The sequence below is a fragment of the Rhipicephalus sanguineus genome, chromosome 1, assembly GCF_013339695.2.
Source record: "Rhipicephalus sanguineus isolate Rsan-2018 chromosome 1, BIME_Rsan_1.4, whole genome shotgun sequence".
Taxonomy (NCBI): Eukaryota; Metazoa; Arthropoda; class Arachnida; order Ixodida; family Ixodidae; genus Rhipicephalus; species Rhipicephalus sanguineus.
This window is the reverse complement of record NC_051176.1, coordinates 192,114,945-192,133,216: the sequence shown is the minus strand read 5'-3', so window position 1 is coordinate 192,133,216 and position 18,272 is coordinate 192,114,945. Positions and strand designations below refer to the sequence as shown.

The following is an 18,272-nucleotide window of genomic DNA, read 5'->3' as shown; positions in this document are numbered from 1 at the left end:
ATGAACATATCCGCGTCCCTTTCACGGCCACCAGTGCGGCGTGACTGTTTGTTTTCTGGTTTGCGCTGCCACCAAAAGAGCGTCACTTTCAAATCTTTTTAGCCTTCGCGCTATACACGTTTCTGACAGCATAAAATTAAATGAGAAACGGTTTTTTGTGCATATTGACCTGAAGTCTTACAAATAAAATCGGCGAAAAAAAGGCTTAGATGGCGTTTCGATTACCGCTGCCGGCGGTGCGCTGTCGTCGTTTCGATGGGGGCGACACCTGAAGGCCCGGACGCGAAGCTCGCATCATGCCACTGGCTTGGCCGAGTCCAGCGACGATAACTGTCCGACCTTCGATGCTGTCCTTCCCACAGATATGACCATTCAGGACTAGATCGCGATTGATGATTGTGTCGCCACGACTGGTCTCCTGCCCGATCAAGAAATTATTATTAATGATGTCGTGACCTCATCGCACCTCACGAGAAGTCTCGGAGGCGCTTTTGATATTAGAGGACGTTTGCCTGAGCACTTGCGACAGTTTGCGTGCTGTTGGCCATTTGGAAGAGTTAAGAAAAATTGTTATGTCAGCCGGAATCTGCGCGAAAACGCAGACGACCATTACAAAATACTTCAGCAAATAAAGGTATGCTTCTGCAACTTGATTTTAATGTTGTTTTTCCTGTTTATTCGTTAATTCGGCATTCGGTTAATTCGGAATTTTTTCTGGTCCCGTGAAATCCGAATTAACGAGCTTTTACTGTAGTTATTGCGCATCCGTTTTTTCCTTGCATCTATGCGTCAGACACCCTGATGACCAGCCATGATGCCCTCGTGCGCAACATTCAAAATATGTTGTTGAAGTGTGGTTGGCACGACCACTTCTTTAACCCTTTGAGGGTCAAAATTTTTCGCCAAATGCGACCCCTCGGGGTAGACTTTTTTCTAGCTGATTTAAATTCTTAAAGGGCCCCTCACCAGGCCACATAGCAAATTTTAGTTAGATGCTGGAAATTGTTGTGTGCCGAATGAAGAGCAGTATGCCGCAAGAATTTTTCAAATCGGTTTTACGAGCTGAGAAAAACAATAATTTGTAGCGGCGCGGAACCATGATGCGAGGAGGCGAGTTTCAAACCCTTGCCACTCGGCCCGTGTAGCCTTCGCAAGCCAAATCCCTTCCCTGCCCTCTTCACTTGACACATAAGCATGAACACGTCATGCGCATGCATGGTCACGTGCGCATGACGTGCCCCAGCCAGCCCGCGCACGCGAGCGGCGTTGCAAGGCCGCTACCTTTTTTTTTTATGTAGCGGCCGTGGGCTTTGTGCCGGCGTTCTCTGTGGTGTACTGCCTGTTTCTGCGGGACGGGCATGAAAGCTGCGACATTTGTACGGGCACGAGAGTGGCGGTATTATGAGCCAGTGCCGCATTAACGTTTACTTGGACGCGGTAGAATATATGAGCATAATGAGTGCTCGAACGCGCCAGAACATTACTTTCGTTTCCAGGGCTGACGTCTGCTCGATGCGCTAGCCGCGTGGACATGAACACATGGGAAACGGAGGCACATTAGCCCCGCATCTCGCTGCAATACAAGGAAAAAAATGAGAAAGACGCACACATTCCCTTTGTGTGTCTCATTATTTCTCTCAAGTTTTATTAATCTATTCAAACAGCAAATTACACAAACTACACATGTCGTGTCAACTAATTATTGCAGTGTCACGTGCTACTGTTGGCGACGTCAGAGAGCACAGTCGTCTACGTAGAGGAGCGACGTCACAGCACTACCATCTACGTAGGGCCATTTTCTCATGTTCGTCATCCCCTCATTCTCTGGGCACGCACCCGCGAGAGGAAGGGCAAGCAGTGTTCACCTTGAAATTTGGCCCATTTCCGCGGCACGTAGCGTTGCAAATTTTGGCGGACGTGATCGTGAGTGCCCAGTGTATGCATTGCGCTCGTTAGCTCAAAATTGTCAAACCTGGTGAGGGGCCCTTTAAGACGAATCTTAAGAGAAAAAAAATGGTCATAATTTTTATAGGGTGACAATAAAGTGACAAAAAATCTATGTTGTTACATACACATGGTTTATTCATGAGTAACAGCAAGATAAATTCTAAAAAAGCTTATGGGTGTATGCAGATAAGATCGAACACAAGGTCCCGGTCACCATTGCCGATTTTGATGAAACTTACTGTAGGCCTAGGCATTAGACCCAGAACAATGGTTTCGAAGTTAGTTTTGCAAAAAAAAAAATTTTGTTTGCCTGAAAAGAAATATATAACTTTTGGCCACAAAAAACACTTCTCTACCAATTTTGCGATTTCTTAATTTTGAGCGCACAGAGGAAAAAAACGGTGCACTTCTTGGTCATAACTGGGCTTATTCGATTTACCACTTCTGGCTATATCTTGCTACCCGCGGGCTGCCAGAGACAGCCAGAACGCATTCGTTTTTTCTCTGGTTGCTCTGCCCACCGCGCGCGCACTTCCGGTGGGCATTCGTTTTTCGACCTCTGGCTGCATCTGGCAACCCGCGGGTCGCCAGAACTCACCAGGACGATTTTCGTCTGGCGGCTCTCTGGCCGTTTTCTGGCTAGCAGACGCCAAAAAGGACGATGAGCGCTCGCGACCATCTTTGCGTGGTCTCCGCGGAATGCAAAGGCTTCGGGACCCTCGGCCGCTCTCGGCCAGTGCGACAAGAAGCGTCTTTTTGGCCGAAATCTTCGGTCGTTCTCGGAGGCCTTGAGGATAAAATGCCGAAGCTTCAAGCTCCTCAACCAGGGCTGCACAAGTAATTCCAGACAGTCGGCGCACGACGTTCTCAACATACAGCGGAACTCTATGCCGTTCTTCTCGTTGCAGTCTGCTTATCAGCAGACACACAACGAGGTCTTCGACATTTTCATCCTCGCACACAACGGTTTGGCAACGCCTGCGGAGACTGCGAGCGCACAGCAAGGCCACCAGCCCAGCGATCGTAGCTAACAAAATTTGTACTAGCATGTTGGAGCAGACGAAGCAGTTGTGAGCCGCCCAGCCGCGAGCCCAAAATTCGATTTTACTTCTCCCGACCACTTTCTGGTTGCCAGAAGTTTTTAGGGCACGTGATATAACGTCATTTCCTGTCAGAACCGGAACCCGCTGGCTGGTTTCTGGCAGCCAGCGGGCTGCCAGAAAATGGAAAATTGAAGAACCCCAATATTTATTCCCCTCAAAGAACAAGTGAAATACAATCTTACGAGTCTATTAGTATTTCCCTTGTTTGTCCAAGCACTTTTGAAGAAAAAAATCACAAACTTGGCAAATCGCACAAAGTACCTGTATTTCAGGAATTTATTGCTGCAAACAAGTTATAAGTGAGGGTAATGAAAATCGATACATATTAACGTTGATACTTGTGCTCTTTTTCTTTTAAAATAATTTCCGTGGTTTTATCGCGCTCCGTTTCACTCGATAATTGGGCTGAAACGTAAGTGATTTACCGAAAACGCCGATGTTTGAAAACAGTTTTCTCAAAAAGGGCCATTTTTAATTTTAAAAAAAATCCCACTGGTTGAACTCAAGGGCGTCATCTACCATTCTGCATTAAAAACGTTGCATTATTTTGATTGCTAGCACGTTATAATGCGTCAAATGTGACTAAGTCAGCCTAGTGGCCGCGCCGTTCGTTATGTGCTTAAAATTGAATATAAGTTGTTCAAAATAATTGTATGCGACATAATCACAAAGCAGCAGCTCCATTCCAACAAATGCACGGACAGGTGTCATGGTTCAGCAAGCTTTGTCCCGCGATCAGCCGCTCGATGCTACGGGTGCTCATGGCTCGATGCTGCGGGCACTCACGTTACATGAGTACCACTTCGACTGCGGATGAGCTCCGCTTGCGCGGCAAGCTATGCTCAGAGGACGAACGAAAGAAGGAATGCCTACAATAAATTTCATCAAAATCGGGAACAGTAACCGGGGCCTCGTGTTTGATCTTATCTGGACACACCCTTATACCACTGTTAAAGAATGATGTGTTGCAATAAGCATAGTTCACAGATGTACAAAAATAAGTGGACGAAGTGGCGTCAAATGGAATCACGGAGGGAGAAAAGTCACCTTGGATCCAGTCAGCGTCGTCTTGCCGCGCATGCTTTTGCGATGTTGCTTGTTGCATCAAAATCCTAGTCTGAACTCGTAAGTAACTCCTCATATGATGGGCTGACATCCAATGGATGAGATTCTGATTCGGCAGTCGAGCGGCGATTTGGATGAATCGCCGCTCGACTCACTTACAGCAGAACAATCGGTGTGCACTTCCATAGCGCAAGCGAACTGCACGGGTGAGCGCACCGAAGAAAACTGTATGATTGTGCGCGCATCCAGAAAGCAGATCAATGAGGAACCTATAATAATCTTAGGAGTGCCATTTTTTGGGCTTGTTGGTATACTGAATTAGAACCCATCTTCAGCGCTAGCAGACAAGGACGAAGGAGAGACGACACCACAATGCGCTAACTTCAACACGTTTATTTCCAGGAAACAGCAATCTATTTATACATGCACAGTGCGCCACCTCATTCTACACTCTATAATAATCCTTCGCCCTATCACCAGCGCAACTGTGCTGGTATGCTTGCTGTACTGTATGCACACATTTGTTGCAGAGTGTCTTGAGCTATTGAGTTACGAAGCCACCAGTCATAATTCTGTTGCCTATGCATAACTGTGCGTAGACACACGAATCATATTCATCTTCTGTTCCCTAAAAAGCAAAATTCACACTCACTTTTGACGAATGGCTTCAGAGCAACCCTCAGCAATCACAGCAATGGCAAGATAGGCAGCTCGTCTTTGGGAGGCGTTGTCACTTTTCACAAGCTTGTCAACATGTTGAAACTGCATTTCACCGAAGGACAAATATCATCAATACAAGTAAAATAGTGCGGACACCTCAATAAACATTCTTATCATGTGGCAATCAGAAGGAATTGGCATGGCATTGGAAATTAATTCACCCCACCCATCCCCCACCCCACCCTTGTAAATTGCATGAGCATTAGGACCATCAGCTTGAAAAATTTGTTCACCGAGTTGTTCTGAAGCTGGCGGTGCACACGCAGCTGTGAACGGAGGCTGAATGGAAAAGGTAACAATGGTGAAGTGGCGTTTGTAAGTAAATAAATTAATAAACATAAAACTGTTCGGACAGCTGCATTTCAACTGTGGGCCTCCGGTACAGAAGTCCGATGCTCTAACCACTATGCCACAGGCACGTGCCTCATCAGGTGGAATATAAGAAACTCTTAAAGGGACCCAGCAACACTTTTTGAATGTAATCAGAAAACATTGCCCATCTGTAGTCAATGCTCCTGTGAACATGTGAGGCAAGTATTATTGCACTGCATGCAGCAGGGAATTGAGAACATAAAGTAAAAAAACGGGCAAGAATCATTTGCATTCTACTCGGAAACATCTTCAACTACGCAGCCAACAGCAAACAGGTGCGCCAATATTTCATGAATGGTGTGCCAATGGATTATCTCAAAAGCCATGCGCCACATCATGTAGGTACGGAAACCACCCACAGGTAGCCGAACCGTGCGAGTGCCACACAAGTATGAACCAAAAGTAAAGGCCAATAAGATTAAAAAAAAAAAAAAAATTAAATGCTCAAGGCCAGGATGTGCAGCTACATAATTTTTGGATGGCACATCACCTACCTGCCATTTCCCCTCGTGTCGCTTCCAGCACGCTTGTGGCGATAAAAAAAAAACAGAGAGAGAAAGTGCTTGTTTTGCCTGATAACTCCGCTAATACTTGATGGAATCAGGGGGGACATGGCATTGAAAACTACTTTTGTAATTTATGGGGATAAACTGATGAAATTTGTCACACATGTGATTTGTTATGCTGATATAACTGAAATCGGTTTTGAGCTATCTGTTCTAACTTTAGAGTTACAACACTTTATGGACTCTCACTGTCATGCCCAAATGAATTAATTAGACATAAGTTTGCCAACATTTTTACATAAGCACAAGGGCCTGTGCTACGAAACTACTGGTTTATTTTTTAATATACAAGCAAGCACAAAAAAATATCGAAATGCTCTGTACATATTGTCTTACTAACAATTTTTGCAAAACACCAATTATAAAAATCTGTGTGATGTGCTGATAAATATGTACAGCTTTATAGCACTCACCAATGTTTCAGGATGCAAGTGCAAAAAATGGAATGATTTTATCTTCATTTGTTGTGAAATGGCAAAGGGATGGCTGACAGCAACTGCACAAAACATGAAAGCTGAGAAAACGGAACTCAGAATAGAGCTGGTATTATTTCTCATTGAAGAAAAGCAGCACTATGGCTAACTTGAGCTCCGATCTCTCCTCTTTACGATGATGCCAAGATGGTGGCACTGTGCCACGGGAAAACTGCAAGATTTGCACTTCTGAAGCCAGATTTTCTCATAGTTTTTGATGGCAGCACACTAGTGAAGTGCCTTTCTCTCGATTTCTACAATGCATTCTGTTCTAAAATTTCCCTACAGAGTAAAAGGAGGTCTGAGGATTGCAAAAAAAAGAAATAAATTCAGAAAGAAAATTTTGCCTGAATTTATTATTCTTATTGACACATCCTCCTCTAAAAAAATTTTGCAGAAGGAGATTTGCGAGGCAGCAGGGTCCAACAATAGTAAGGTAACTTATGGTAACTTCAAAAGGTGGTGTGGGTCCCTTTAAGAATGTCCCATTTGCAAGTAAGCGTGTTTTCCAAAATTCTGATTGTTTCCTGAAGAATTTTCCTAGTGCAAGTCAGTGGGTTGAGATATTTTGCACATTTCCGCAAAGTTGACAGATTACTGTTGGTCTCATCTCGTGCGCACGCCATGAAGGTGCAAGGCCACCACGATTATAGGATGTGGTTTTTATCTTATAGTATGCTTTGTTTGATCCCACAGTTGCCTGCTCTGCTATTAGAGGATTTCACTCAAACAGAATGGCCCTCAATAACAAAAACATTGGGCACACACAGATGCTCACAAACATCTCCTTAGAAAATTTAGACACCTCAGACATTCTTTTTTTCCTGTGATACTACTACTATTGTATAACTCAGTGAAGTATCAATACCTGCTTTCGTATTTTATCATTTGACATAAAAATGATAATTTCAAACACTCCAAACCCGTTTAAAAATGCCCCTGATGCAGAAATGCAAACAAGACATAAGTTCAGGGGAAGATGGAGGCTTGAAGTGATGAGAAAAATTGTAATATCATTAAGACTTCATTTTGAAATAATTTTCTACTCAATCTTTATAATGCACTTTATTTTTTTACCAATATTCAATTTCAATGTAACTTGAAACAACATTGTTTGCAATCATGTAATACTTTTGAACATCAAAGTTGACTACTGTAGTTTCATTCAGAAGAATTCACAATGATGAGGACCCACCAGAGGAGGCAGCAGCTTTTCTGGAGGAAGGTGGAGGGCCATGGTGTCAATAAGCTGCAAGCATGAGGAACCATGTCACAGAAAGAAGCAGACGAACCATATATCTTCAGAAAAACCTAAATTTAAAAAACATGGATATGATGAAGTGAGTACAGAATTTGGCTGGCCATGCTTTATTCATTTAGGTTCTTAGGTGAGCTAGCTGGTTCTGCCACAATGTTCATGCTTTATTCTTGGTTCTGTGGTTCTATGTACAGAGAGCTGCAAAAATTTTGATACCGATTAGTTTTTTGCCTTACCAAAACACAAAACCAACCAAAAGACCACTGTTCCACTTAAGCAGTAATTCTGTTTAAGTATGTGCTCTAGTGTGGAAAAATTGCCACATTTTGGCAAAGGGCATCCACAAAATGGCAAGGTACCACATGGTTATTGGATGCAGCTGCCACATAGACCCATTTATCTAATTATTTTTGTTGAAAAGGAGGTTGAATGGCATGGTGTGTATGTCATTTTTTTAGAGTACCATCAAAGCAGTCTGTGTTAATCTCAATGATCTTATGGTTTGTGAGAGTGCCTTAGGGCATGGTTCTCAAACTGGGTTCCGTGAAGGGCATTTTAGGGTTTTGTGAGTGGTCGGAACGAATACGACCTGATCTCGTTGTACACCCATCAGCACTTAATTTACGACTTCAATGAGAAAATCTGCAAGAAATTTTGCATTTAACGAAGCCATCGCACGTCGCATCCGCATATCCGAAGTCTACAGGTAGCGAGATACCCACGTGGCAGCGGCAGTAAGACTCGTCGTGTAGAACACGTCATGAAACTTGTTCAATTTGTGAACCCGCGGTGACAGAGTTCGTGGAGCTCTGGTAATTCATGCTTGCTCGTGAGCACAGTTCGTAACATGTACGCCGCGGGGATCAGTTCAGTAATTCTGCAAGTCGAGATATGGAAGATATTGGCTGTTCAAACGACATTAACAGGCACATAGGACGTTTCGTGGCTCATGATTAGCCGGCGTTCACGTGACTCAGTTTTTATACACGCTGATTTACCACTGCCCTACATTGGTTTCCTAAAGAAAACGTGTAACGAGCACTTTGATACATGCAAGAAGCATCCCTTCATGCCAGCCGTGGGCTACATGAGCATTTAGGCTTAGCCTTATGACCGGTGTATCGATGGCTGTTGCACAGTGCGACGGTCATGCTTTTTTTTTTTTTTATGCAAAAGATAAAACAGGCTTTTGTATGTCTGGCACTTCATTTGCGTGAACACATTCCTTACGGCGCGCGTTGCCTGAAGCATGCACTGTTTGCATCAGCGGGCGCTGGCAGAAAAGGGGGGGGGGGTCGCTAGCCTTATCTACGCATACAGTGTACTAGAATGGGGCAGTGGGCTCACTGCCGTATCCCTGGGCCGCGCCGCCGCGGCCCTCTCCGCGTCGACAGCCTGAGCGCCCGCCAGGGGCGCTGCCGCCAGTTTCTCCTGAACACTTGCGAGGTGCGAAGCGCGTCCCCTTGGTCGCTATTAGGCTGGTTACGCTGCAGTTGCGGGGGTATCAACAAACGCTGGGTTGGTGGCGGGGAGAGGGTCACCACAATGACACAAGAAGAGATCACAAAAAAAAGAGGAGGGGAGGGGGTCGAGCGCGTTTTATTCTTTTTTTTTTTTAAACTGACCCAAGTAGTTGAAGCTGCTGTTTCCATTTGTGTGTGCCCTGCAGCGCATGTTCACGCCGTTCATTCGTTTGACGGACCTTTGTCGGCACTACGCGTGCCGGGCATCTGTGTCTATCCGCAAATCGCAACTGTCTCAAAGACGGCCCGCCGCTGCATCTGGACGGGAGGGACGCGCTTTTTTACAGCCTCCGGCAGTCGTGCACATAGAGCATGCAGCGTACGTGCAGAGTAATTTCTGGGGCAGCGTTTGACAACAAAAAACAGCTGGACCCAACGAAGCTAGGAGTGACCGCAGAGTGAAGTGCGACAGCAATAAAAGCAAGAAAACGCGCGAGGGCAGTGACAACAAAACCATATACTCGTGCTTTGGTAAAAGGGGGGGGGGGGGGGCAGGGGGAGGTCAGGGGTACGTCGCTGCTTGTTTCGTTATCGAAGTCCTAAGCACAGAATTATACTGACGGATGAAACGGGCTGGACAGAGACTTACAGAAAAAGGAGGTGTAGAGGGGGACTGAAGTAGCTCTCATTAGGAAGTGGGGGAGGTCCAAAGAGATCGACGTTGTCGTCGGCTGTCGACTGCAAGCATCGCGGGCGTTTCTTGCTGTCCTTTATTTTTCATTTTCGTAGTCGATTAGCAGATGTTCATACACGTTTGTTGCATAACTGTTTATTGTTCGACCACGAGTGACGATTTCCACATTGTTAATCCATATTGTGATATGGCAAACATTTCCGCATACATGGGCAGGCTTTTGTGTAAATAAAATCAGTTTGTCAGCGCGTGACGCTGTCGAGTGTTTCTTTGTGTCCTGTTTTAATTATTCGCGCTGCTGAAGAACTGGTGCAATTCTACGGTGCAATAAAAATATGTGTACGCACGTGATGCATGTTACTTGTTATGTACTCATAATAACTATGTATAAATATTTTTTTTTATTGGGCATACGAGTCCAATTGCAGTTTTGGTAACCTTGTACGATCTACGTCTGCAAATAAAAAAAAATTTAAGAGTACGGTGCGGATACATTTATTATGAAGCCTAGTGATTCCGCCCATTATTGTTTCGCGAAAAAAAAAGAACATTAAGTGGGTTAGTTACACAAACCAGCTCATATATATGCAAAAAAATAATGAAAAAATGAGGCGTTGTTTATATTCGGCATAGTGGAGCTCGAAAGGCGGAAGTGAAGTCGCTATAATCGCTACAGTGGCGAAAGTGCATTGAAAATTGTATCGATCATCAGGACAAAAAAAAAAAAAAAAACTAACGCCCCCAACTACACACCCTGTTATTGCAGCGGCTGCGTGGAGGAGCATTCATCTATGCAATAGCCGCTTCAAACATCGCCCGCCCTCCGTAAATCAGTCACAACGACAGTAACTTATTTCACAATACACAGAAAACTTGCATCGAAAGAAGTTCCGTGAGTTGCGCACCGTAACATAGACTTTTCTTGCGCGCAAAACAGCAACGCGCGCTAGCCGCGCCCTGCAACCCGCCGGAAAGTTTCAGGTGATGCTGCGAGCCGCGCCGCCTGTCGGCGGCGACATGAAGTGCGTCACGCTCCGCCGCTCAGTGAGCGCACTACAAACTTCTAGAACACTATATCTACGCATTATCGCGAGTCTCATATCAACAGCGATGGCCTTCGAGATGAAAGATAACAGGCCAATGCGATGGCATTAATACTGTGGTTGCGCGCATTGAGAAGCGTCACCCTTCCGCTCATTGTGATTTTTCTAGTGCTAAAATACATGAAAAAGTTAGCAGTTCCATGGCACTCTGGAAAAACCGTTGTTTCCCCAAGACCAGAAGGTTTGAGAATCCCTGCCTTAGGGTTAGACAGTGGTATATGCAGTGTTCCAACATTTTACAACAAACCATAATCCTAATTATAGATTGAGTAAACCTTGGGTACATGCACCTCCCTCGCTGGATAACTAAAAGGTCCATGTCTCTAAGGATACAGTTGACTTTATCCTTGGTAAATTGAAACTTCAGATCATACATTTTAATGTATAGTATGTTTCATGTAATTCTGCTGTATTCCGATAGTAAACGTATCAAATGCAGTTGCCAACCGATTTTTCAGACTTTCACAAAGCACAAAATCTACCTACCTAAAAAAAAATAAGTTTAAGGGTTTAATGTGTTAAAAACCACGATATAATTATAAGGAACACCGTAGCAGGGTACTTCAGATTAATGTGGCCATAAGGGACAGGAATCAAACCCATGCCGTCACACTTAGAACCCCCGTTCTAGAATGATTGCAACAGCAAATGAAATTTCAGATGCTGCATGAAGTACCACTCAATTTTTAGGGCATGATGCAGCGTGTGATGCTGCAGACATGGCAACTATGAGGAAATTTTTCCCTATGTCAACTTGGCACCAAACTGCAACTCTGGTTGCCAACTCCCAACGAAGCAGGCCTGGTAAGGTTTTGCAAACTAGGCAGTGCAGCTGTTAAGAAAATCTGCAAACAGCTAGTGAAGCTGTCAAGAGAAGCTTTCTGTCGGTATGCTTGTATGTGCCACCTCCAGTGATCAAGCATGAGATCACACGAATGGGATAGACTGAACCTACAGCAGAAGTGTTTGGGCCTGAGACTCCCTCCTATGTCTGAAAATTCAGTCAGCAACTGTACTCCTCAAAGAAAACTATTTCAGACGTACGTGCAGTGTTTTGACAAGCAAATTGGCTGGGTTACATAGTAGCAAGCAAACCAGCCTGCAGATACCGTGTGATCCTACCTATTGCAGGGTTGCATGTACGTGACAGTGCACAGCACATGCACCATGTACAAATTGCTCCCATACCACTTATACGCATGGCCAGCCACTGACAAGCCATCATAATAAGGAGAACACATTTCACCAGCCTGTCACAGGCATAATACTTGTTTTGTTTTTTTTTTCTTTAAAAAAAACATCAAAATTTTATTCCGATGATATCAATGTGTAAGATTAGAAAGTATATTGGGTAAATCAGAGATATCATCATTTCAGATCTGGCTTTCAGAGAGTATAATGAGCTTGAATCAGATGTACGTTACAAACATGAAACCTGCCACGGTGGTCTAGTAGTTATGGTGTGCAACTGCTGACCCAAAGGTCGCGGGATCGAATCCCGGCTGCGGCGGCCGCATTTTGATGTAGGCAAAATGCTAGAGGCCCATGTGTTTAGATTTAGGTGCACGTTAATGTACACCAGATGGTCAAAATATCCGGAGACCTCAACTATGGTGTCCCTCATAATCATAGTGTGGTTTTGGGACGCAAAACCCCAACAATTATTATTACTGAAATGGAGCCTTACAATTAAATTAATAAAATCTGGGGTTTTACATGCCAAAACCACGATATGATTGTGACACATGCCATAGTGGAGGGCATCAGAAATTTCAACCATCTGGTGTTCTTTAACATGCACTGACATCTCACAGTAAACGGGCCTCTAGCATTTCGGCGCCTTTGAAATGCGATCTGCATGGCTGAGATCGAAGCTGCGACCTTTAGGTCAGCATCCGAGCACCATAATCACTGTACCACCGTGGCAGATGATTACAAATAAATTCAAGATCTAGGTATTCGTGAAAGCTGAGAAAACTCTACCATAAATGCCTGTGTTTTGCGTATAATTACGTTTTTGATTTTAAGCATTTACATTGCATAAAAAAGTGCAGGTGTTTATTGGAATTTATTTCTCAAGTTCACTGCCTTATTAAAGGAAAATCTTATCAGACGAAGAATAAAGTCAGACGTGTAGCCAACTTAACGACCAGAACATTTTGACTGTAAGCTTGTGCACACACTTGCTGCACATCGAAATATGTTACTACTTGTATTATACTAATAGTAAGAAGATAACACAACAACTGTAAAGTAATGATTTAACCAATGAAAGGTACATTGATTTGGCAATATACCATAGTACAACATACTGCACATTCATAAAACGCTTCCGTTTGTCTCCCAGACATGCTGTGTACCTGGGCTGCACAGGATGATGGAGATTGGCAGGAATGCTCATCTTCCTCTTCATCTTCAATTCGGTCAAGGTCACCAGGTGATACTTCCTCCATGATTGGAAAAAGCACATCCAGTAGCTCAGGAATCAGTTTGTGCTTCACAATTGCCTGCACACAAACGGGACCGAGTAAAAATGAAACCCTTCATTCAAAGAGAAAAAAAAAAGTACTATGGAAGAAGAGATATAAGTTTGAAGAGAATGCACTGCTATATGCTGAGCTCGCTACTTCAGGTAGGGTTGACTAAGGAACACACCTAAACCCGCCGCGGTGGTCTAGTGGTTATGGTGCTCGACTGCTGACCCGCAGGTCACGGGATCGAATCCCGGTCACGGTGGCTGCATTTTCGATGGAGGCGAGAATGCTAGAGGCTCGTGCACTTAGATATACAGTAGAACCCCGCTGATACGTTTTTGAAGGGACCGTAGGAAATAAACGTAAGAGACGGGAAACGTAAGAGCCGAAAAACAGGAAAAACGGCAAAATATTTAGTGGTACAGAATTTTATTTCAATTCTTACGAGCAGCACGAAAATTGGCGCGCTCAGCCGCGATCTAGTTGATGGATAGAAACGCGGAGCTTAGGACGGCCTCATCCACAGAAATGTAATCAACGTATGTGATTTCTTTAACACCAACAGCTGTAGACATGAAAGAACTAAGCACACGCAATCACGACCGGCGCGGCGAGACCGACCGCGCACACGCACGACCATGCGAGCTCCAACCAGCTGGAACTCCTCCCGTTCTCCGACATTTAACGATGATGATGAGTCTACGCCAACACGATGGCAGAAGTGAATGCCAATCTCGAAGGCCTTGCTTTCGCAAGCAATTACGTCATACACGCCATGTTTGTGCAATACAAATCTCAAAGGCTATGGTTTTGTCAATAGTAAATGCCAATCTCGAAGGCCTTGCTTTCGCGAGCAGTTACGTCATAGACGCCATCTTTGCAATTTGAATCTCGAAGGCCATGCTTTTGTTTCCATCAATTGAAAGATTCTGTTGCTTGCGCCTCTCATGCGGCTAATATTACGGTCAAACGAGGCCAAGCTGCGTGAAAATGCATCATGGCCGCTCTCTTTGGTAGTCACTCGGTCGGCTCCGAGCGCACTTCGCGACGTATCATACGGGAACGGTCCGACAGTTACGACGTAACAGCGGGGTTCCCAATACATTGTATCCTATGGGAGCTATGCCGGGACCGGCGGAAAACGACGTAACAGCCGGGAAAACGCAGCAGTGAGGAACGTAACAGCGAGGTTCCACTGTAAGTGCACGTTAAAGAACCCCAGGTGGCGAAATTTCCGGAGCCCTCCACTATGGCGTCTCTCATAATCACATCGTGCTTTTGGGACGTTAAATCCCAACAATTATTATTATTAGGAACACACCTAAGTCAAGATAATGTAAATTTATTCCGATTCTCGTGGCAGAGGTGGGCTAGTCAGAATTTTGACACTTGATACATTTCCAGTGTTCGTCCAGTCTTGTCTTTTATTCTCTTAGTAGTTCCCATTTCCGCGTATGCACTGGAAGTGCATCAAGCCATTTTGCTTCTTTTCCTTTTCAGACTTCATCATTGATCTGAATGGTGCTATGCTTATGTAATCACCAGGACAGCAAGTTGTGGAGAATGGACAGTAACAAAGGAATACAACCCAGCAAAAGGCACCTATACATTATGCCGGCCCTTATTACAATTAGAAGGTGCAATGAGATAATCGTTTGCAGCTTAGCTGAAAAGTTACAACATGCAAGCATATTGAAACATTTCACCAGTGAAATTTCATTAACTAGAGAAAAGATGAAAAGAATGCTTTATCCACAGCATAAAACCTACTTTCATTGGTGAAATTTCAGCAAAAATAGCCTCATACATTTTTTCCCTATCATGGAACACAGAAAGAACTGCTTGTGAATAAAAGCTTCGTGAATGTGTGCCCCAGTATGTATGGGATGGTCAGTGGTGGATCAACCGTCTCGAAACCTGCACTGATATGAGTCAAGCAATTTGATTCGAGTAAATGTAGTTGCTAGCGATTTATCATCTTTTCAAATAGTTTACAGAAGCAACTTGTTAGAGGGACCGACAACTGCCCAGAACATGAAATGAGATGACCCCACTGATGGAAAGATTGTCCGTCGCACTGACTCAAACCAACCCTGTTTTTCTCGTGAGAGATGAATTTATATTTTTATTTCTTAATTGAAAGTCGCGAAAAATGACCTGTGGCGCCTCTGGCGGCAAAACCATGAATGATCTGATGAACCCAGCCACGTGACCGTTGATAGCTGTACGCGGTCGACGATTTGTTTGTTAGTATTAAAATATTGTTCTCTTCTTCATATTAAAAGGTATTACTCCATAAAAATGTACATGTAGGCCTGCGTTAGTAGTATGCATTAAAGTGGCGCTGCCTTCGCGTGACGTAATGATCCCATGCTCGCAGGCGCATCTTGAGCAACTTTTCAGCGTGCTTATGCAACCGTGCAAGCAGTTTCCAGGTCGCTAAGATTTTGGAGCGACATAGTTTTGCTATCTACACTTCGTTTCAGAAATGACGCACGCTGGTACTCGGCGCGGCCGCGCATTCTGGAAAATAAAGAGAAAAATTATTCTGGAAAATAAAGAGAATGAATGAATGAATGAATGAATGAATGAATGAATGAATGAATGAATGAATATGCGCAGTGACGTTTTCGATGACTTGGCTTGGCTCGTGCGTCGAGAGAGTAACGACGCCGGGAAAAGCCACCCATGACACCGGCGCAGGCAACCTTGGACGCATGCGCACACAACGCGGTACAGATACAGGGAAGGTGTATAATGCCACATCACCTCATTGCAAGAGCTTGTTATCTTCAAAAATAGTTCAAAAGCTATAAATAAAGGTGGTTAAGCATAGTTTACAGGAACTCTTGCGAAATCAGAACGACGATAGCTTTCACAAATCGCGAGAAGCGCTGGCGGCATTGCTATCAATTCTCAGCGTTGCTGGAGGAAGGGTGCGTCTGTGTTTAGAGCCTTTCAGATCGAAAAATACTGCTTGCAAAATAACTACGTGCTTTTGGGATTAACTACTGCAGCTACAAACACTGCGAAGGGTGAGCTTTCTGTCATGCCGTAAAAAAATGGGTCGAGAAAAATCAGTTGTTGGTCCCTTTAATGCTGTAGGTCTGTAAATTCAAACAGAGGATGAATCTTTGCCCGGTCTCAGAACTGGAACTAGAATTATAATAGCCTCTTTCCAAGCCGAGGGGATCTCGTCGGAAGACCATATAGCAGTACTGTAGAGGAAAAGGAGGGTTTCTTTGTGTTTTAGAGGGTAACTGTTTCAGCATATGACATGTGACATGATCAAAACCTGGGGCAGATTTGCTACAACAGTTTAGTGATGCCTGCCACTCAGCTAAGCAGAATGGTTGGTTCTATGCCTCATTTGTTCCAACTACAGCTAGCTGTAGAACACTAAAAACCGAATTCAATGGAGACATGAAGCAAGTATGTGCTAATTTTTGCGTGTTTTGGGTGTATATATGTCACGTTTCTTCTGTTAATAAATTTAGTTTAGAGCCAGCACTTGCCCTGTTTTTTCTACATTCCTTCCACTGGGTCTATGTTTTTTTGCACTGTTTCATTTGATCATGCAAGTATACCAACTCGCCCAATTTTCCATCCTTCTGTTAGCATTTTCTTGCATTTTTACCTTACTACCATTGTATTACGTTCCCACTCCTGCTATAGCCCTAAACTAGGGCTGCAGTATATGTAAATAAATAAAATAAAATAAACAAACATGAAGTAGTACAACAATAATTTTTGCTCATACTGTCTTGAGCAACATAATTATATTTATATCAACACAATATCTGAAGCAGACTACAAGGGACACTGAAAAGAATATAAATTTCAAATTTATGTAGTAGACCATGTTGTACAGGTTGCTCATGGTGTCTGTCACCAAGTTTTGCCAGGGACATGACTGTACCTAACAACAGCAGTGCGCAGTCTTCCAGTATTAACATACAAAGAGAGAACATGGCTACAGTTTACAGCAATGTTGGTGTGAACTACTGCCGCTCAAGGTAGAAACGTGCATGTAGATTTTTCATTTTCTTTTTTTTTAAATAGATTTTCATTCACTACACTGGAGATTCGTGGAATTGAATTTCATTCCACTGAGACAGCCTAACTATACCATATCTGTATATGTGTGACTTTCACATACAACAACTTTTAAGCTCAGTGGAATTTTAAGATAAGCAAAATTCAAAAAAATTTAGAACACATTGCGGCAATGCATCGCAAAATGTGGAACATTAATATAATGCAAAACTATGTCGATGTGACCTGTAATCAAAAAAACCTAAAATATTTTGCCACACAGCATACAGATGTATTTAAACAAGCTCTAAGAAACTGGCCCTGTGTTCCAGCACTTTTGCAAGGTCCAGGCACAACCACCTTGCTACTGACTGCATTGCTGCAGTAGGCATATGCATGTTTGCTGCTCATCACAGACCACAAACTTCCAGTTTGCTGACCATGCACATAAAATCTTCAAAGGAAGCACTCTGACAGTGAAAAATATTTGGAGTGAGACATGCCACATAGACAAGTCTCCCTACTGCAGCCCTCCCCCCCCGCCTACACACACACACACACACACACACACACACACACACACACACACACACACACACGCACACACGCTTTCTTTTATGCATTTTTAAGTGTGCATTTGCCGAACTTAAATTCCTGCTGCAGGGTCAGAAAGAAACATTCACAATTTTTTATCTCTCTAAAGTTGAATTACTGAAGTTACACTACCAAAAAAAAAGATGTGAAAAAAGAACCTTTTTCTTGACGTTGATCATCCAGCTGAGAACAGACATGGCTCGGACACGCAGCACATCTCCCTTCCTCACATCACCAGCTATCTGAAAAGGCAGTCACTACTATGAAGCCACTTTCATTGTGATATACAGAGAGTTAGGCAAATGGAATAAGGATGAGGGCATTGTATTATTCTATATGATACCTCACACACTTCAATAGATCCTCACAAAGTACACTAACTCCAGTAACTCCTCCAGCTATGAA

At 43.7% G+C, this 18,272-nt stretch overlaps 1 protein-coding gene across 1 annotated transcript in view; it reads right to left on the bottom strand.

The window, feature by feature from the left end:
• Positions 1–18,272, bottom strand: part of LOC119404483 (importin-4) — a 142,453-nt gene that overhangs the window by 73,419 nt on the left and 50,762 nt on the right. The window contains exons 10-13 of the mRNA XM_037670995.2: positions 18,026–18,109; positions 13,125–13,271; positions 7,442–7,495; positions 4,768–4,877 (exon numbers count right to left, since the gene is read on the bottom strand). Coding sequence (XP_037526923.1) covers positions 4,768–4,877; positions 7,442–7,495; positions 13,125–13,271; positions 18,026–18,109 — 395 coding nt within the window. The remainder of the gene's footprint in view (positions 1–4,767; positions 4,878–7,441; positions 7,496–13,124; positions 13,272–18,025; positions 18,110–18,272) is intronic.